The sequence below is a fragment of the Euphorbia lathyris genome, chromosome 2 (genome assembly GCF_963576675.1).
Source record: "Euphorbia lathyris chromosome 2, ddEupLath1.1, whole genome shotgun sequence".
In the NCBI taxonomy this organism is placed as follows: Eukaryota; Viridiplantae; Streptophyta; class Magnoliopsida; order Malpighiales; family Euphorbiaceae; genus Euphorbia; species Euphorbia lathyris.
In genome coordinates, this window is record NC_088911.1 from 51,005,587 (window position 1) to 51,027,179 (window position 21,593).

General features: G+C 32.0%; 1 protein-coding gene across 1 annotated transcript; it reads right to left on the reverse strand.

The window, feature by feature from the left end:
* Positions 1-19,066: 19,066 nt before the first annotated feature.
* LOC136220428 (LOB domain-containing protein 16) lies at positions 19,067-20,597 on the reverse strand. Its single transcript, XM_066008246.1, has 2 exons — positions 19,863-20,597; positions 19,067-19,769 (listed from the first exon to the last, which is right to left on the reverse strand). The coding sequence occupies exons 1-2, from the start codon at positions 20,151-20,153 to the stop codon at positions 19,461-19,463; spliced, it is 600 nt and encodes a 199-aa protein (XP_065864318.1). The 5' UTR covers positions 20,154-20,597; the 3' UTR covers positions 19,067-19,460.
* Between the last annotated feature and the right edge of the window lie 996 nt (positions 20,598-21,593).

Here is a 21,593-nt window from a genome sequence, read left to right on the forward strand (position 1 = left end):
TGGTGCACAAAGCCATGGGCCCCATTTCCCGTTACTGTCGCGGATCAGCCCCACCCCCCCACCCCCCCCCCCCGCAGCGATGCCCCCCGTCTCCACCCGACAGGATCCGTCCGTATTAATTTTAGACCAGCCCACCTCCGGTTTCTCCCATCTGAGCCACTGCTCCACTTTTGGCCGATGGCTGACCTCAAGGGCGATTAATACCATGTTGCGAGCAAAATTCCCCAAATGGTTCAACATATTCACCACCACGATCACTTCTAACCACTTTAATCTTTTTATTAAGTTGGTTTTCCACCTCTTGTTTATAGAGAATAAATTTCTCTATAGCCTCGTCTTTGCTTTTAAGCAAATATACATAGCAATATTTGGTACTGTCATCAATAAAAGTAATAAAGTATTTATTACCTCCTCTAGTTTGAATAAACTTTAAGTCACAAATATCACTATGTATTAGATCAAGTGGTTCTGTTTTTCTTTCCACGGAATGGAATGAACATTTTGTTAATTTTGACTCTACACAAATTTCACATTTATGTTTATAATCAATTGGGAATGAAGGGATATGATCTAAATTAATTAATCTACGCATCGTATTAGAATTAACATGTCCAAGTCTACCATGCCATAAATCAAATGACTCAATGCTATAAACGGAAGAAACGTCATTCTTATTAATATTCATTGAACTTGGATTACAAGAAATTGCATTAAATTTCCACATCCCATTGGATACATATCCTTTTCCCACATATTCCCCCCCCTTTAGTCAAAATAAACTTTTCGGCTTCGAAGACCATCCTAAAACCACGTGTACTAAGGATGCTTCCTGAAACCAAGTTCTTCCAAATTTCTGGAACATACAAAACATTCTGCAGTTTCACTTCCTTTCCAGAAGTCATCTTCAGAATTACAGTCCCAATCCCCTTGATCTTAGAGGTAGTAGAATTTCCCATAAAGAGCTTCTCTCCAGTTTGAGGAGTCAATTTCACAAAGGAATCCTTATCACAACAAACGTGATGTGTGGCACCCGTATCTAGCCACCATTACCTTTGATTTATAATTCAGAAATTGCCCAACTAAGAATTTCTTAGCCCCAGCATCCTCTGATTTATATTTATGGTCCAGAGATTCCCATAATTCCTTTGCCGTTTGCTTGACTTGGTAAACACTGTAAAGTGCATCAGTCAAGCCGTTTAAAATATAATTACGGCAAAGGAAGTCAGAATGCTTCCATGCTTCCATTGCATTAAAGGCGGTAGCAGCATCTACCTCATCCTCTCTGATTACAGGAGGATCATCCTTTAAGCATTTAACCAAATTAAGCATAGTAAGGTAAAATAACATTTTTTGTTGCCACGTTTTAAAATTCACACCTGTGAATTTTTCAGGACGTTCACTGTGGCTGACAGAAGTTGGCACAGATACTGGCAGACGAGCAGGCTGTGGAATCTCCGTGTTCTGATTCACGTTAGAACCGGAACCGTTTGTATTCTCAATCTCAATCATTTTTTTTTCTGAAACTTGAACCAGATTAAGTTAGAAACAAAAAAAAATATAATAACCTATTTCCAAAACTAACAGTAAATAAAATAAACAGATATAATTGTTCAAATTATATCAGATTATTAAATTATTTCTAAAGAAACAAAATAATTGCTATATTTAGTAATAAAAATATGAAAAGATGAACTTTTAAAGAATGAAAAAAAAAATTGTAAACATCATTTTGGAAACATCAAAATAGGTTAAGCAAAATGGTATCAGTATGAACACTGCAAGATTCAAGAATTTGAACATACAGACCAATTCATATTTATAAGTGTGCTTCTTAACAAGGAAAAAAAAATTCCTAATCATTTACCAAGGTGCCTTTCTACGAGATTGACAAACTTATAATAATTTTAAAAAAAAACTAGGCACCAATAATTAAGAACAGCAGCATGACATATATCCTGATTGATATTTCCGTTTCATAAATTTATTTATTCTAAACAGAAAACATAACAATGGATCAAGGTAAAAGCATAATGGTTCATGCAATTTAAACTAAATTGTCTATGTACAGCTTTATGCTTGTTATACAAAAAAAAAAATAGTGCTGCTGAGATTACAGATACAATACTCATCAACCTATATATGCTATTGTGTGCATATTATATTTCTTGCTAAACTCTGGACATGTAAAAAAATTTACCACTAAATTGTATATTAATCAACACAAAAATAAATTAGAACCCCACTCATAAAAAAAACGAACAGGTTCTCATTCTCCATATATATAAAATATATCATGACATGATAAAAGAAACACATCTAAACACATACAATAATTTCTACTCAGTTGGAAAATAATTTCCTTTTCCTTCTGTGTATTTTTGGAAAACACAAAACATCTGTCTTAAGAATGTTAGAAAAGATTAATCCAAAATAAACAAACACAGAAAGAAAACATGAACAGTAAACAGGAACAGTAAACAGAAAATTAAAAGGAAAGAGATAGACAAAATTTGAGGCCTGTATTAGCAGTTTCCTTAAGACAGATCTTGCCGCTATTGACAATCGTCTCCCAGGATACAACAGATTACGCAAGCGAACTCTTACCGAGTGTATAATAGCTATCACCGGAGTAGAACAAAACAACAGGTACAGATAGCAGAAATGTTTTAGAGAATAATATTTCAAAGTATATTTAATCTGATAGCTCCATCATGTATATATAGAACTTGAATAGACATGTCTGTTCTCGAATGAACACGACTATTCATGAACGAACGCGACTAATCATGAACGAACACAACTGTTCATGAACAAGGATGACTGTTGGAATTTATACTAATTTCATTTATATATATAAATTTTCCAACAATTTTCCCCCAGCAAGTGAGATTCTCCTGAATCCGGTGTCTGATCAACTCACCTTTGTAAATGGGGGGCACGAAGTTAGGTTCAAACAACTGCTTATTACGCCAGCCCTATAAGACGTATGTCGTGGTTAGGAAGAGCGCCCGCCAATTCTCAATATCAAAAGCCCCATCGCGTTTCATAAAACACACTTCGAACCACTTATCCTCCGGGATAGCAAAGAATTCTCTCCAGTGGCTTGGCGGAATAAGTTCTCTCCAGTAGAAACGTCTCTTTTTAGTCTAAGTTGAACAAAAAAAATGTAGACTTTTTCATTTGTTTGGGTGAAATCTGCATCCCGCACATGATGATCGAGGGTGCCAGGGTTAGAACCACAGGCATAAGAGATGGACAACTATAAGAGATGATTTTTTAAGACTGGGATTTTATGGCACTTTGTGCTTATCCTTCTTTAGTCTCTGGTTAAGATAAGAGTTTATTTTATAGGTTTTCTATCAATGGTTCCCTCCATATATGTATTTTGTTAATCATTATTTCAGTTTTAAGTTTGGATATGTATTTAGGGATGACTATATATTTGGTTCGTGCATATTCTTTGATATTTTTTTTAAGTTTTCTCTTTGGGTCTATTATAAGTTTAATATTTGGTTGACATATTTTTATTAGTAGCTTATTTCTAATACTTTTAAGTATTTTATGTAACAGTCAGTGAACTGAATAACATTTTTTTCTATTATGTGAGTGGTTACTCCTCATCTCTTATCATTATTAAATCCAGTTAATTTACTGTAAAAAAACAAAATTTTACTTTTTTAGTATGTTCAGGGTAAATCTATAATTCCTGAAAAACTTTAGGGAATATATTTTAGGGTAATTAATTTATTAGTCCCTATATTTTGACAAAACACACTGTTTAGTCTATGTATTTTCAAAAACACATGGTAAGGTCTCTAACCTTTTTCTCAGTGAACTGTTTAGTCCTTCCGTCTGTTTGTTAGATTTTTTACCATTTATGAATTCGGAAATGACTAAATTACCCTTTACTATTTATCAATCAAAAGCAATTCGCACCTCTATGTCTTTCTCTCATAACTCGCGCTCATAAAAAAAATGGAGAAATGATTGAATCCCTAACCCATAATTGAATCACTCATGCTCACTCTTCCTGTTAGAATTGAAGGTGGAAATCCTCTTACTCTTAATGGTGAGTGTAATTTGACTCAAATCCAAATTGACTAACAGAATCTTCATGAGAGTCTAACGGCAGGGACTAAACAGTTCACCGAGAAAAACGTTAGGGACCAAACAGTTCATCGAGAAAAAGGTTAGGAACTTTACCGTATGTTTTTAAAAATACAAGGACTAAACAGTGTGTTTTGTCAAAATATAAGGACTAATAAATTAATTACCCTATATTTTAATATACTACTAATTAAACACCAAAATGAAAAAAAAGACATTATTTTCATTAAATAAAAAGTGCATATCGTCAAGGGACCCAACAACAACTACAATCAATTAGCTAAGATTGCACGTGCGTGCAAATTCTATATAGTCAAAGTTTGAATTATTTGAACCCTAATATATACTTTAAAATTTATTAGATATATTATTTTATTTTTATATACTATATATTATTTTCTGTTTTCTTACTACTATTTATATTGTTGTTTTGTTAATCATCATCAGGAATTGGTCTCATGTCAAATTAAAACACTTTACAACAAACCAATTCAATAAATAATACATTTAACATATTTTATTTTATTTTGAGAAAATATTTTAATATTTTAATATAAATATAAAAGTTTGCACATAATTAACAACTTAACTTTTTTCTTAAAAAAAAACAACTTATTCTTTTTCATTTATTGTATTTTGTGTTTTTTTTATCTTATATTTAGATGAAGTTTTATATTGTATGTTTCCCTTTAACAAATACTAATATATATATTTTTTATAAAAGACACTTATATTTTTTCCTAATGATCTCTCTCTAGAACTGGTCAATTATTGAGTACAAAATACGTATGAATTATTGTTGATGTGAATATAAAAATAAAAATATAATAACCTTAATTAACTCAAAATTTTGTCTGTATTCTAATATTGAAGTTTTATATTGAAACCAGAGACGTATTCGCACGGCTGTAATGCTGCTTCTTAGAAAGAAAAAAAAAAAAAAAAACATTAAATGATTTTTGTTTATCAATTTCGAGTATTTCTTTATTCGGTTTGTTGGGACAGCTCTACACTAGTAGTGAGCTTTACATTCACTAGTCGTAACTTATTACCCATTTAATTAATTAATTAATAAATGGAATAATAATCACTTTATTTTCTATAAACTTAATTGGAAGCCTCTCAAGAAGAAAGCAAAGTGTGAAAATGGTTACATTGACTATAAGAAAGAAAGCCTATTCTTTATTTATTTATTATTTTTAATTGTCTATATGGCCTTGGGTTCGGAGACATATATTTATGGGTAAATTCCAAAAAAACTCATGTGGTTTGATGTTGTTCCAAAAAAACCTTTGTGGTTTGTTATTATAAAAAAAAAGACTGTGGTTTGCGCCGTTACCTGAAAAACGGAAATTGGCTTAACACCGTTAAAGTGCTGACGTGGCACATGGGTAAAACGGGAAAATCGGTTTTTATTTTTATTTTTTTCCCTCTTCTCTCTCTCCTCCTCCTCCTTCTTCTTCTTCTTCTTCTTCTCCATTCTTCTTCTTCTTCTTCTTCATCCCTCTTCTTCTTCCTTCTTTTTTTTCTTTTTTTTTTAAGTTTCGGAAATTTCCAGATTTCCGGAAATCTGTCCATATTGAAAATTCTGAACAGATATCTTAACATGAAAATTCTCTCCCTGTCCCATTGTACATATATGAATTCAAACATCCAAACTCAGTTCATACTACTAAGACTCAATCACAATTTGCATCATCAATCAAAATAGCTCACGCATCTTCATTGACAATAGAAAATTAGATCCATTAACTTGCTGTAAGCACAAAATTGAGGTTGTAACGATTCAAACTCCAAAACAAGAGAAAAAAAAAAGAAAGGAAAATGAGAATACCAGTGAGCATAAGAATACTCTGTTCGGGGAAATGAAACTTATTGATGAGAAGATAACGCATACACTTGGCATCATTAATGCATCCCTTGAGCTCATGTCGAGAAAACTTATAAGAAATTCTGCAAATCACGGCCTTCTTTCTACCGTGCGCACTTGGAGGAGGTCCCGGAGGTGCGTGATTGTAAGGAGACAAAGACGGCGGAGCTTCGTGAGGAGGCGCGTGAGAGGAAGGCGGAGGAGGAGGAGGAGCAGAACGGGGATCAGCGATCGGAGTAACGACCTGACAAAGAGCGCAACGCAACGGAGAGAGCAAAAGAATAGAAAAAAAGAAGAAGAAGGAGGAGGAAGAAGAAAAGGGAAGAAGAAGAAGAGAGAAGGAAGAGAGAAGGAAGAAGAAGGAGGAGGAGAGAAGAGATGAAGAAGGAGGAGAGAGAAGAAGAAGGAGGAGAGAGAAGAGGGAAAAAAATAAAAAAAAAATCGATTTTCCCGTTTTACCCCAGTGCCACGTCAGCACTTTAACGGTGTTAAGCCAATTTCCGTTTTTCGGGTAACGGCGCAAACCACAGTCCTTTTTTTTTGTAATAACAAACCACAAGGGTTTTTTTGGAACAACATCAAACCACATGGGTTTTTTTAGAATTTACCCTATATTTATTTGATTAAGGAAAAACAAACATAATTTAACCACGTTAATTTTGACTGTTTTAAGGATTAAACTTCTGAATCAATTATTTTTTTACATTGAGGTTTTAATCATTGAGTTCATTATTGATCCGGCCTTTATTTAACTATTTCATCAAATTTGGACCGCACACACTATTAGGACGATTCGGCTTATTGACCTAGACCAATAAAAGTAAGAATTGTTTTGACTAGGAGAGCTACATAGTAAAAAGTAAAAGAAAAAAAAAGTTAAAGAAAAAAATTTCATTAAGTTCTAACAGGCTCGATCTTTTCCTCTCTCATTTCGTGATTTGCAGCATCAAAATAATCAAATCGGTCTTCTCTCCTAACACCAAAATCCATTTCCAGCAGGTTCTTCCAAGCTCGATTCCCAGCTTGGCAGAACTTACTGAAAATCTATTTCTGTAATTTTTTTACTCTCCCTTAGTCAAGAAACTTATTTTTTTTTATTGGTTTACATGACAGTGGTGTTGGAGTTTAGTGTCCTATAGACAATTTTTGTAGGATATAAACCAATTCTAAATGAATTGTTCATTATTGTTTGTTTTAATTATGATTTAGCATGTTAAACTATATAAATGCATTTATCTTTTATCAGAACTAATTAAGTTAAATAAAAGAAATCTCAAGTTTATTTAAGTGATCATAAAGTGTTCATACAAGCATGAAGTGAGACTAAACTTTATAATAAACCAATAAACTTGAAACAACTCTAAGTCAAATAATATGTTCATAAGATTAACATAGTGCTGTTGAGACTCGCATGTAATAAGGTCTTCTATTGTGAATAGAGAACTGATCTCAGAAGTTTTAGATATGGAGATATCTAGACATTATATGGATCCGATGAAGGAATTCATTAGGATTGGGGACCCGACTTGAGATAACAGGATGGATGGATTTATCCGAATGTCACATGTTTCATCTCAAATGGTATTAGTAGGTATAAATAATCCTTAGACTCAAATAAACATTAATTAGTGATTCTAGATTATGAGAGTGTGGTGACTCTGTCCAAACACGATCCACTACAAAGGTTACTCTAGGGTGTGTGAGGCAGGCGTTGGACATCACATAAATTAATTGCAGGATAGTTAATGTTAGATTGAGCATTCGTCACTCCTGATAGATATGATATATATCCATGGCCTCTTGTGAAAAATTAACTAGAAATCCTTGCAGGATGATAGAGTTAAGAGTAGAAATGAAGATTTCACTTAACTTATCTATTCAGAGTTAATTCTACATGGATAAGTAAAACAAACGTCTCATTATATGTAACTTGACATATTCCATAGTTACAGATTCATCTAAGGATATAGCTAAATGTCGGTATCAACATGGCTTCTTATCGCTCTGGGGGAATGTTTACGGTTCTGATAGTAACAGTCTTCGAATTCATTTTGTTATATATTTAGTTGAAATTAATCAGATTGAATGAATCCCAATAAATATATACGCTAGTAGCGGTAAGAACTTATTAGGTCGCACATGAGACTTGGGATCGGAAGACGAACTGGTAATTAAGAGAGGAAGCATATGGGCCGAAATTTATATAAGATTAGAGATAAAATGATCTAATTGATAATTATAATTTTTTTTTTGAATCACTTGATAATTATAATTAGATTATAGTTATAATTAAATTATCTGATTATGTGATAATATTAATTAGAAGGTTTAATGTGATTAAATCTCTAACTTAAATAAATATCTAATTAGGATTAGAATTATTAATTATTTATAGGGTAAATTCTAAAAAAAAAACCCATGTGGTTTGATGTTGTTCCAAAAATCCCCTGTGGTTTGTTTTTACAAAAAAAAAAAAGGACAGTGGTTTCACCGTTACCCGAAAAACGAAAAATGACTTAACACCGTTAAAAATGCTGACGTGGCAAGGGGTAGAGTTGAAAAATTATTGTTTTTTTATTTTTCTTCTTCTCCTTCTTCCTCTCTTCTTCTTCTTCTTCTTCTTCTTCTTCTTCTTCTTCTTCTTCTTCTTCCTCTCTCTCTCTCTATTCTCTTCTTCTTCCTCTCTTTCTTCTCTTCTTCTTCTTCCTCCCCTCTTCTTTTTCTATTTTTTTTTAAATTTCTGAAGTCCAGACGTTACGTCTGAAATTCAGACGTTGAACGTCTAGATTTCAGACGTTCAATGTCTGAAATCCAGACGTTAACGTCTGGTTTTCAGACGTTCAACGTCTGGATTTTAGACATTGAACGTTTGAAATCCAGACGTTCAATGTCTGAAACCCAGATGTTCTTAAGAACGTCTGGATTTCAGACGTCCAGAATTTCTGGAAAATTCTAGAATTCTGGGAATTTTCCAGAATTTCTGGAAAATTCCAGAAATCTGGAAAATTTCCAGAATTCTGGAAAATTCCAGAATTCTGAAAATTTCTAGAATTCTGGAAATTAAAAAAAAAAAAGATGAAAAAAAGAAGAAGAAGAGAAGAGAGAGAGGAAGAAGAAGAAGAAAGAAGAAGAAGAAGAAGAAGAAGAAGGAGGAGGAGGAGGAGAGGAAGAAGAAGAAAAAGAAAAAGAAAAAAAAATAATAAAAAAATATTTTTTCAACTCTACCCCTTGCCACGTCAGCATTTTTAACGGTGTTAAACCCTTTTCCGTTTTTCGGGTAACGGTGAAACCACGGTCTTTTTTTTTTTTTTTGTAAAAACAAACCACAGAGGTTTTTTTGGAACAACATCAAACCACAGGGTTTTTTTTTGGAATTTACCCTTATTTATATTAAGATATAGATAAAGATAATAATTATATTTATTTGTTTATTAGTAAACCTATTCGGAATAGGACTGTAATTAAGTGATTTAACATAATGTGATTAGGGTTAGTATTTGCAAGACTATAAATAGTCCCCTTTACCTATGAATTTCGGCCAAGCAAAGATAAGAGTTTCATGATGAACCTTTTAGTTTAGTGGTTGAGAACTTATTTATAACTGTGGATATTATGAGTTTGAATCATATGGAATGGAATGTGAATGATGATTTTTTTTTTTTTTTTAATCTAAATCGCATTGTGCGCAAATTTATTTATTTATTTATTAAATATTATATTTATCATATTCCTTGAATAAGAAACATCAACATAGGTTATATCCTAATTAGGATTAGTCTCCTATATGAAGGTTTGGAATCCTTCAAAATATGGTTATTTAATATTGATATAGGATTTGGAGAAGAAATAGAAGAATTAGGTAAATTGATTGGATAAAAAGTTTGTCAAAACTAGTAAGTCACAGTGTAGGCTGTTGCATCCAATAAAGGGGACACTTTGTCCATTTTTATGCATACAAAATTATAAGTAAAAACATATTAATGTTAATTAGGCAAACCTACTTAATTAATTAGTCTAAACTCTCACCCAAGTGGGTCCTCTCAGCAATGGTGAGTGTGTTTGCTCTTTATTTAATTAATCATGACATCTACCTTCTTGCCTAATCCCCATTTCTCATCTGGACTCAATTAATTAACCATTTCAGAATGCCCATAATTTGTTTATTTATAGTTTACAATCTATAATATGGGCATCTAGTCGCCTAGACAAGAGGAGACGAGTGGTGGAAGAAGCCGAATAAAAAAGGCAACACACCGGAGCCAAAATTGAGGCTTTTGTGTGAGAAATAGATCCCACTCGGTGTGTGGCTATTCTCACTCGCTGAGTGGATCATTAAAATGGCATCAGAAGCTTCAGCATGCATCTCACTCGCTATGTGGAATTTCGAAATGAATCTCACACGTCGTGTGGCTATTCCCACACGTCTTGCCCCTCACTCCAGCTCCACTCTAAATACACATCTGTCACCCCTTATTTACAATTCATGCTACCCACTTACCTCTATCCCATTTTACCTATTTAAGCTTTATCTACTTAGTTAAATGTATTTACCTTTTTTGTAATTTCAACTTTAGGTTTAGGGATCATATAAATTCATCTATTTCAATTGTAACACTTAACTTTTGATGAATTACAAATATAGTCTTCTCTTTGAGGCTTGTTACGGTTTCATACCTTCAATAATGGGGAATTTTCTATTTCCTACGGATTTAGTCTGTGAAACTCATGATTAACTTCTTCTAGTTTATCTAGAGAAGAACTGTCTCTGGTGATTTAAGATCAAAATCAACTCGTTCGGTACATACATACATACATACATACATACATACATACATATATACATATATATATATATATATATATAAACTAAATAAAAATAATTTGACTACTATTTTTATAACTAGCCATAGTCATTGCGAGCTGACAATATTATTTTACTCTTCATTCGTTCTGTATTGTAACAACTATATAAACCTCAACTACTTTTCAATATATTCTAAGAGCTTACCTTTTTACTCTCTTCTAATCATAGTATGATATTGTGATCACTATGCTTTTCTGATGGTTATTGTATCCTATCTAGCAGCATTGCAAACGACGGTGATAGTACAGCGAACGAAGAGAGTGGAGATTATAAAGAGTTCGAAGACTCTGATTCATCATTAAATCCTTCCAATCCAAAGTCATTAGATACTCCTGAGTCGAAGATGAGCACCGCATGTGAGAATCACACCGGTGGAAGTCAAACTGGAGAATATACACAAACAAATCTATTTAGATCTACAACACTGACTGAAAATCTAGGTTTAGTTATTGTTCATATTCTTCTTATGAGTAAGAATTATATTTCTTAGAGCAATGTTATCATTCGTGCGTTGCGAGCTAAACGTAAGCCTGGTTTCACTCTCAAAGAGAATTTTAAGCCTGTGAAAGAGTCTCATACTTATGGTCGATGGGAGGAAGTTAATAGCCTAGTGTTTTCATCGATAATTAAAAGCATTTCCAAGGAATTTTCTGAAGGTTTCATGTATGCAACCTTTACTTAAGCACCATAGAAAGAGATTCAACAACGTTTTGGTGAAAATAATGGAATTTTGTTTTTCTGATCTGAGGAGGTTAGTTCGATTATTTAAGGATCAATGTCGATTACTTATTATTTCACCAAGCATAAGAAGATTTGGGATGAAATGACAACTTTAAGGCCTCTGTCTTCTTGAACACGTGGATAATCATGTATAGTTTTATAGAAGTTTTATGATGAAGATCAACTAATGTCGTTCTTAGTTGGTTTAAGCGATGCATATGAACATGTCAGGAATCCGATTTTATTATCTTATCCTTATCCAATGCTCAACAAGGCATTTTCTATGGTATTGTGAGTGGAGAAACAGAAGAATATGCAACCATATATGTCAATTGATTTCTCTCACTCTGCTAATGTTGTTGTTGAAGATCAAAAGAAGAAAGCATTTATAGCTAAGTAAGATAAATATTGTGTGCACTATAAGCGCAGTGATCACATTAAAGAGGAGTGTTTCAAGATAATTGGCTACCCAGACTAGTTTAAGCAGAATAAGAAGAAAATTTCATTTCAACCTGCAACATCAACTCGTGTTACTCTTGATGCATATTCTCCTTGTGATTATCCAGCTCGAGGATCAGACCAATATGCCAAATTGATTGAGAAAGTAGTCCAAAAAATGGTGCAAAAAGAGATGCAAAGGTATCTTAAAGGCAAATATACAATAGCAGATTTAGTCTTTTTATGACTTTACTACCTTTGCTCGAGGAGATTGCAATGGTATCATCTTTTATGCTCTCATTTCTACTTCAAATTCCTTGCATATTGTTGATGACATGTGGATAGTTGATTTCGGTGCAAGCACACATATGTTCAAGGACACTCAGTTATTTCATAGCATGAAAAAGCTATTTATTCCTGGTAATGTACATTTTCCAGATGGATTAATGCAAAAAGTTACATATGTTGGCACAGTTTACATCACCAATGATCTTCAACTAGAAAATGTCTTTTTCATTCCCAAATTTTCGGTATAATTTATTATCAGGGGGGCAACTGCTCCAAATAAAGAGATATGATGTGGAATTATTGGCTGAAGAAGTAGAAAATGATCTTTACTGTTGGTCCCGTGTGATTAGTTCCAAGGGGGAGGGTTAGGAACTAATATAACTTTTTCGTTTTAGTTAAGCTGACTTAATATATTTTCTTAAGTTAGTTAACTCAACTTGGGTCAGCACGACCGATTATAGTGTAAGACAGCTTTAGTCAGATGTTAACTAGAACTGTTTTACATATGAGTTGGGAATTGACAATATTGTGGTCAGCTTCCAACTCAGCACTCTTATTTACTCAATGTCAGTTTAAACAATTTATATGCTGAGTAAATATGACAAGTAACACATACAGATATATATATATATATATATATATATATATATATATATATATATATATATATTGAGAGAGTTAGAGATTACTCAGTACGACTTATCCTGGTTCGGCCTCTCCGCATACGTCCAATCCCCAGAATCCCTCCGGGCTTTTTAAATCCAATACTGAGCTCTTTAAAGGTAGAGCACAAACCGTTTACAAGGCAGTTGAATATGCAAGAGTACCTTTCTCTATTCGTCTACTCAACTCCTACTAAGTGCTATAACCAAACACCTAGATTTCTCTACCACTAAGCACTCAACACCAAGTACTCAGCACAACATTCTCAATTTTACAATTGATACAAATTGTTCTTTTCGAATGAAGAACACTTTAGATGATTACAGAAAATCAATCTAGCTTTTACACAAGAATAGAAATTTGGTGTAAGATCTCTTTTGGCTTTTGTGTGCTTTTTATGTATACTCTTTTTGTTCTTGTTGTAATCAGCTTGTGATCCAAGAATGATCATGTCCTTATATAGTTGATGTCTGAAGCAGAAATGATTTGAATCTTTGGATTTGTCTGTTGATCCAAACGACTCCTTTTTGAGACAAGTTCTGGTCAGCTTCAGTTTTGCAGGCCAATCCTGTCGTCTGAATTCCGCAGGTGTCAGGTTTGTCTTCTTCTTGTAGGTTTCGTCTTCTTGTGCCAGTTCGTCTTTTAGCTAACGAACATTTGACCCATGCATCTCGAGATTGGCTTTTGCGTAATTCCAAGGTTTCTATTATTAGTGCAGACAGTTGTCGGAGCTTGTCTTTTAGCAAACGGATCATTCATGCTGTCCTGAAGATCACTCAGCTTGTCTTTGATAGCCGTTGTTTGTGATTGTTTGCTAATACATATACTGAGTTCTCTTTTACTCAGCTTCCATGGTCAGCTTCGTTCTGCAAGACATAGTTCTCAGAAGACTTTTCTACTTTTGATACTGAGTTTTCGTTCCACTCAGCTTCTTGATCTTTAAGCTTCTATTCTGAAGATGACTTATCTTCTCTCACGTTGAGTTCCACTCTACTCAGCTTGTGCTGTGATCTTATGCTGACTTCGTCCTGTCTTACTTTTTATTTCTATTTGTATTTATATTTATACTCATCATTGAACAAACATATTAGTATAATTAAATCAAAGCACTTAAATTTAATTGTCCCTTAATCATGGATTTATTTAAATAATTTTGTCAAATCAAAATCATGTGGAAAGGTGTTTCAACATTTACCAATTACAATATGATGTAGTTCACATCAATCTAGTAAGGCCAATGTTTCTTTTGTTGCTTTAAATAGTTGTACTAGTCCTAATAATGATAACATGTTTGTCTGGCATCATTGATTAGGACATATCTCTATGCCAAAAGCAGCTCATTTCTTTGTTATGTAAAGTGCTTGATGATGATTGTGAATCATGTCACAGAGCTAAACAGTCTAGATTGCCTTTTTCTAAGACTAAAATAACGTTTATTCAACCTTTTGAATTTTTACACATGGATGTTTATGGTCCCTATTAACAAGTGTCATTGACTAGAGCTAGATATATGCTCATTATAGTAGATGACCATACTAGAGTCACATGGACCTTTCTTTTTAGTTCAAAATATCAGGTCCCAATATTAATTCAGCATTTCATGTACATGACCGAGACATAGTTCAATGTTATCATTAAAAAGTTCTGCAAAGATAATGGGATTGAATTCACTTGTTCTACAACTCAAGGATTGTTTAAGGGAGGAGGCATATTGCACCAAAAGTCATGTATGCACACACCCAACAGAATGGATGGTGGAAAGAAAACACATGTTTCTACCTAAAAGAGTTAGAGCCTTACTCTTTCAATCTAAATTGTCAAATAGGTTGTGGGGGAGGTCATGTTGCATGCTACCTATTTTATCAAAATTTTACCAACAAAGAAACTTAAATGGAAGAGTTCTCATTTTTAGCTATCTAATAAGTAGCTTGTGTACCATGAATTAAGAAGTTTTGGTTTTTTGTGTTTTATTACTGATACACAAGCTCACAAAGATAAGTTTGCCTCAAGAGCTTTCAAGGGTTTATACCTTAGTTTATCCCATGGATAGAATGGCGGTAAGGTGTATAATCTGGATACCCACAAGTTATGTGTGTCTAGAGATGTGAAGTATTATAAAACAATTGTTAGTGTAGTCTTTTTAATGTCTTCATTTTTCTTCCTTACCTTCGTTTGTTTTTACTTTCTATTATTTGCATGTCACTAAAATGGCTAATAGATAATTAGGCTTTGCCTTCATGAAACAACGGGTTTTTCTTTAAACTTCTTTGTGTGTCACAATAGTAGTTAGTTTAGGTTTCCATCTGCCATCACTTTTTCTTCTTTGCATGTCACAATTATAACTTATCCGGCTTACTCTTACACTTTTTGAAATAAAGGGTTCTATCTTTCTATTCTTTGCACGCCACAACAATAACTACTTTAATCTAGTTGTTCATGTTGATTATAAACAAGTATCACCTTCATTGTATGCAGTTTGTATAATTACTTGCAAAGGGTATTAAAAAGATAGAAATTGGAATGCGGTTACAATTCTAGACTTTTTTTTGGTAATGTTTTAAGTTTAGCGTATTAAAGGTGATAGATATATTTTTGTTTGATAAAATTATGAATTTGGTCTGAATCTTACGAATTGTTGCAAAATGGTGATTTTTTTTCAAGTGTTCAACCTCAATTCAATAATTTTGGTTATACTTCCTCTGTGAAATTCAATCTTGTTGGGTTCTCGATGAGTGAACCTTTTTTATTAACGATAACTCTAATATCAATCAATTTGTTACAATTGTTTTAGGGATTTTGATCTATGTATTTATGTAGTTCCATATGTCAAATTGAGTCCTATTTTATTCAAGTTTCCATTTAAGGACATTTTGGATTACGTTTTTCGAAAGTTTGGTCTTTTTCATGTGTATTTATTTACAAGCAATTGTATGCTCTATCCATTTTACATTTTATTTAAACTATTTGTTTATATGTCTCTTATTTCAGTTTTTAGATGTAAATGAATGAATTTGGGTTTACATACACAGAAATGATTATTGTTAAGTTGTCGCTTAAACAATTGTTGTTCGAAGTTTTGAAGCAATTGGGTCTTCCACTGTTTTTTTATTTGTGCATAAGAGCTCCTAATAGTAATACATGCGTCTGTTGGATGTATGTCATTTATAAGATCATGGATAAATATAGATACGACCAGACTAATCAAAGAAAAAGTCACTTTTCCAAGGCGAAACCTTCCAATGACTAATATGAACATAAGCTTTTTGTGATCAAAGTTATTCGTAGCTTAAAATATGTTGATTTCAAATATGATGAGATGGTCAATTTGTGTACGTTCATTCATCACATGGAAGCCAGCGATATAGACAAGCTAGTCAAACTTGTAGTTTTGGGGAAAAAATATAGTAGTTTGAAAAATAAATGTAGAAATATTGAGAACAAGTTTACTGGAATTGAAAATATCACGAAGGGATTTAAACCATTCATTGTTTTTTATTCCCTATGTGTCATACATTGTTTATAATAATATTTTTTCTATTTTCTTCTTTGTTGTTTTTTGGATTTTAGTATTGTTAGGTGACATGAATCGTTTTCAAATTGAGATACTTTTTAGAAGAAGTTGTGAGGTAGTTGTCTATAACTCCTCCAAAAATTGAACTTGAAAATTTTGCAAATGGCAACCATTTTAGCCATATCACCTACGTGTTTCACGAGGAAAATGCAACTAGGGATTGTATACATGAGTCAGGATTACTTCGGAATCCAGTGATCATGTTGTGGAGGATGCATCTTCAAAGATGTTAGGAGTTTTTCAAGAAATTTACAAGTTTGGAGTTAAATGTGTAAATTACAAAGAATCCTTAGTATGAAGGAAATCATAGCAATCGTTGTGTTCTTTGTGAGCACGAAATGGATTTCGATAGGCTGACTATTGAGTACAAAGCCTTGAAGAAACGATACAAGTCCTGTAAGGCAACACTAAAAAAATAGGTATTTGCAAGTAAACATTTGGTTTAAATATTTTATAGGGAAAAGTATACAAATGAACCATGTGGTTTTGATCATTTTCAAACATAAACTATGCGGTTTAAAAATTGGAAAATAAGAACCTTGAGGTTGATTCTGTTAGCAAACACAATCCAAATTGACTAACGGTGTTAAAAAAGGTTGAAAATCAAAAGGAAGATAGTTCATTTTTCTTTTATATTTATTATCTAATTATCACAAACAAACCTCAAAACAAAAATAAAAATTCAAACTCACTATCTTACTTCTCTCTTCCTCTTCAAGTCTCTCTCTTCAAATGAAGATAGTAAGGAAATTGAAATTCTGATTTTTTTACTATTAAGAATTAACTACAACTATAAGCGACTTCAATTTGTGAAAATTGCACGAATGAGTTGGCACTTATTCAAAAAGATGTTATATCGCATTATGCATTTCCTGTTGTTCAGTGGAAGCTTTTCTATTGAATCCATCTTAGTGGAAATGTTTGTTCAATTATGATTTAATATGAAGTCATCGTATTTGCTCTATTTGGCGTAAATCACTAATACTTGGTGGTAAATAGGTTAGATTTTTCGGTCATCCTTGTATGATTTTTCTAGATGATTAGACATTAAGAATTTCAATAGTAAAAAACCTAGAATTTTTTTTCTTATTATCACCATTCGAAGAGAGAGACTCCAAGGAGAGAGATTGAAGAGGAAGAAAGAAGAGGAACGATGAGTTTGAATTTTTATTTTTGTTTTGGGATTTACTCGTGATAATTAGATAATAATGGGATTAATTTATAAAACAAATAAATAAATATAAAGGAAAAAACCATTCTTTTTCCTTTGACTTTTGATTTTTTTTAACACCGTTAGTCAATTTAGACTGTATTTACTAACGGAATCAACCTCAAAGTACTTGTTTGACAATTTTTAAACTACATAATTAATGTTTGAAAATGACGCAAACTATAAAGTTTATTTTTGTATTTTTTCTTATTTTATATGTAACTAAATATGTATGCTTTTATTTTTATTTTTTCAAAAAAAAAAATTGTGGATGCTTTTCTTAAAATTATTTTCTCATCTCTAATAAAAAAAAATTTACGATCTCGATTGGATTCTCTTTCACTTACTCTCAAAATCACTCGATCAATGTCTCCTAAGTTCGACATCTTCTTATCTCTATGTGAAAACATAATTTAATTTTTTCTTATTTTCTTTCCTCTATTCCCTTATATAAATAATTCTAGCAAATTAGTTTTCTCCTAATCATTTTAATTTTCAAAGAACTTTTAGTTTAGTTTTTTTTTCCAAACATTAAATTTTTTGTATTGATCTATGTGTTTTTAAACATTCCAAATCTTATTCCACCACCATGACAAAAGAGATAATTTATTTTTAGTTAATCAATATAAATTTATTAATTTAACTCTATAGTAATTTTATTTTTTAATTTGTGTGAAATATCCTAAAATGACTTATATAAAGGATTGAAGCGAGTAGTTAATATCCTAAACCAGCCAACTATATCAAAATTAACCTTTTTTATATTGTTTGTTTGCATGTTTATGCATAAATTATTTTTGGACGAGAGTATTTATTGATATATCGTTATAACTTATTAATGTATAAAGTAGAGACTATACTTTGTTTTTAATAAAGTAAGTATTACTTATTGTGTTTTCACCATTTGATTAATTTTACACACCATCATTCAATGATGAAAACACACAAAATTGCCACTTATGTTGCAATTGAATATTTGGATATACAATTAAGATAAATCATGTACAAGTTTAAGTTGTTAATCGAATGAATCCATTAAACAAAATTAAAATATTTCACATTGGCAAATTATAGTGATAAAGAGTAGTCTATAAACATAAGACAATGTTTTCTTTATGATTATACATTAAAATAGATTTAGCCTAAATTTCTCTAACTTTTTTCTTTGTTCTTTTATATTATAAGTAGTGGGAGAGTGAAGAGTATAGGAAGAAATTCATTAAATCAACAAAAACTCACTACTCATTCATATTTAAATTGTCATTGGTATTACTTTTTACTAGCGAAGATATAAGTTATGAATTCAATCCTATAATTTACAGAAAATATTTCCCCCTTAAAATAAGGACAATAGAGTATTCAAATTTGTCTCCTTACATATTTGCCACTTAACTTAATTAAAAAAAAAAAAACCCAATAATTTAATAATATAAGTGCAGACGAGTGAGCTAGTAACTCAATTAGTTTAACTTATTCCCTACCTAAACTTATTTTAAAATGATACTCTTTAGCTAACACTTTGCATTACATTTCCAATACTAATGCTTGTGAAAGAGGAGCTGGATTTTGTAGCTTTTCTGGTAAAAAGAGGCTAATTAGTGAAAAGAGTTTGAAGTTTCTGAGAGTATCTATATACAAAGATGATCATCTTTGAGCACACAAAAAAAAAAAAAAAAAAAAAAAGATAAGTATTGATTAGGAGTTGATTAAGAGAGATGAATTAGAAGAATTAGTTCCTCATCATCCTAATAGCAACTGCTTGAAGCTCACCCAAATCAGGAGTAGTAGAGTTATTGAAAAACGGTCTTTTCTTTGAATAAGACTGAAATGCTGCAAAATCTTCTCTGCTGCTATGAATATCTTGCATACTTATCACTCCATCATTCGATTCAATTGGACAATTATTATAAAAATTAGCGGCAAATGATGAGGATGCCATATTTCCTTGCCATTGATTCTCCATATTCCGAGATGAATCAACCAGATTCTGCGCTAATTGTGCCTTCACTTGCATCAATTGAGCTTGCAAGCACGCCACCTACGTTTCAATTCGATTCGATTGATTCAAATCAAAATCAATCGATTTCAATAATATAATTTGATTAAACATGAGAATAACAGTAATTAATACCTGTTGTTGCAAGGCAAAAATATGAGCGACGCAGCCGTAAACAGGATCTCGAATCCTCGCTTGAGCTTCATAAGCGATAGTAACAACAGCTTCGCAGCGATCGGGTACAGGGACATGTAACAATAACTTGGAGACGTTACTAGCACCAAATACCTTATGAATGGCAGCGAATCTCGCGGGACCTTGTTCGGAGCAGAAATAAGGAGCGAAGATACAATCGGAAGCACATTTGCGGCGGAGAAATTTACATGCTCCGCAAGGAGAGCCGGTGGCAGAAGCAGAGGAAGCCATGATTAGAATAAAAAAAGAAGGAAGGCACACGAGCAGACTAGGAAATGGTGAGGATTAAGGGACAGAAAAGGGGAGGGATGGGGTTTTAAGGGGAAGAGATTGGGGGACATTTATGGGCTCCTTGTTCCTTTTTAAGGGAACATTTATTCATGGTTTATGCATTTTGGGGCCTCTGTAATTTCTTCTACCAGTTTTTATTTTTAGAGTGTTTTTTTTATTTATTTATTCTTTTTCATTTATTTATTTCCGCCGAACGCCGCACCTGGGAACTGCTGCTGTTTGTCGCTTTGTGGTACAGCCAAGCCAAACCACTCTTCTATTTCAATTCAACACTTGTTTTAATAATTTATTAATTTATCTAATCTCTTATTTTAATCTTCTTTTTATTTCAGCACCTTTAAGCATTTCTATATGCAAAACTCCATAGAAAGCAAATTGTCAAAGTTTAGGTGATATCTATATATATATATATATATATATATATATAATATAAAACACTAACGATGGAACTGAGGTGTCACTTCCTCATTTTTTACTGATAAAAAATATAATATAATATATAATATATTAGTTTTTATTTTATTATTATATTTATCTATAAAAATATTATTTAAAGTAAATATGAAAATCAAATAATAATATTTAATTTATATAACACATTTATGTCATTAATTGTAATTATTAGATTATATTTTTATTAATATTATATATTAAGATGAATCCGTGCATCGCACGGGCCAAAAACTAGTTTTTATATATACTAGTAGTATAATTTATTGATAATTATTTTTACAATGTTCCTTGTTTATTAAGGGTCAGTTTATCATTCTTGCAGTCAGTGGAATCAATCGGTAAAAATGTTGTGAAAATTAGTTGATAAGTATTTATTAAAGTACAAGAGAAAAGTTGAAAATTATAGCTATTTTTAAAATTCAAGTGAAAGTTATGATTATTTTTGAAATTAAGTTAAAATTTAAGGATATTTTTATGAGATAAAAATTAGTATTAGCTTTTATAAGCTATGAAAGTTTTTTTGTCAAAAATTACAAATTGTAGCTCTTGAGTTTTTTCAGCTTTTAAAAAAACCGTTCTTAAATTTATCAAAAGTTGATTTTTACTAAAAAAAAAAATGGAGGGGATGAAAACGTGAAGATTGAAAGCAATGTATAGAAACAGAAACAGAAACAGCATGAAACCATTCGTCATCCTTAACCAAGGAAAATGGCTCTTTCCCACTTCTAATGTAACCTTCATTGTATTTATTCATTTATTTTTATTTTTCACAAGTCAATTTTAGAATATCATCCATCCTTTCACATGGCTCACGCTCTAACGATAACAGCAGAATGGAGAACTTTGGTTGCTTCATTTACAGATAGATAGACTTGGAAAACTCAGTTGGATGTCATTTAGAAAATAAAGAGAAGTGAAATCTGCATT

What these genes read in the sequence shown, in the direction of transcription:
- LOC136220428 (XM_066008246.1), bottom strand. Translation starts at nt 20,153, where the DNA reads ATGGCTTCCTCTGCTTCTGCCACCGGCTCTCCTTGCGGAGCATGTAAA. An exon ending in TTTTTGCCTTGCAACAACAG is followed by an intron (nt 19,770 to 19,862) that starts GTATTAATTACT and finishes ATTGAAACGTAG; the next exon opens with GTGGCGTGCTTGCAAGCTCA.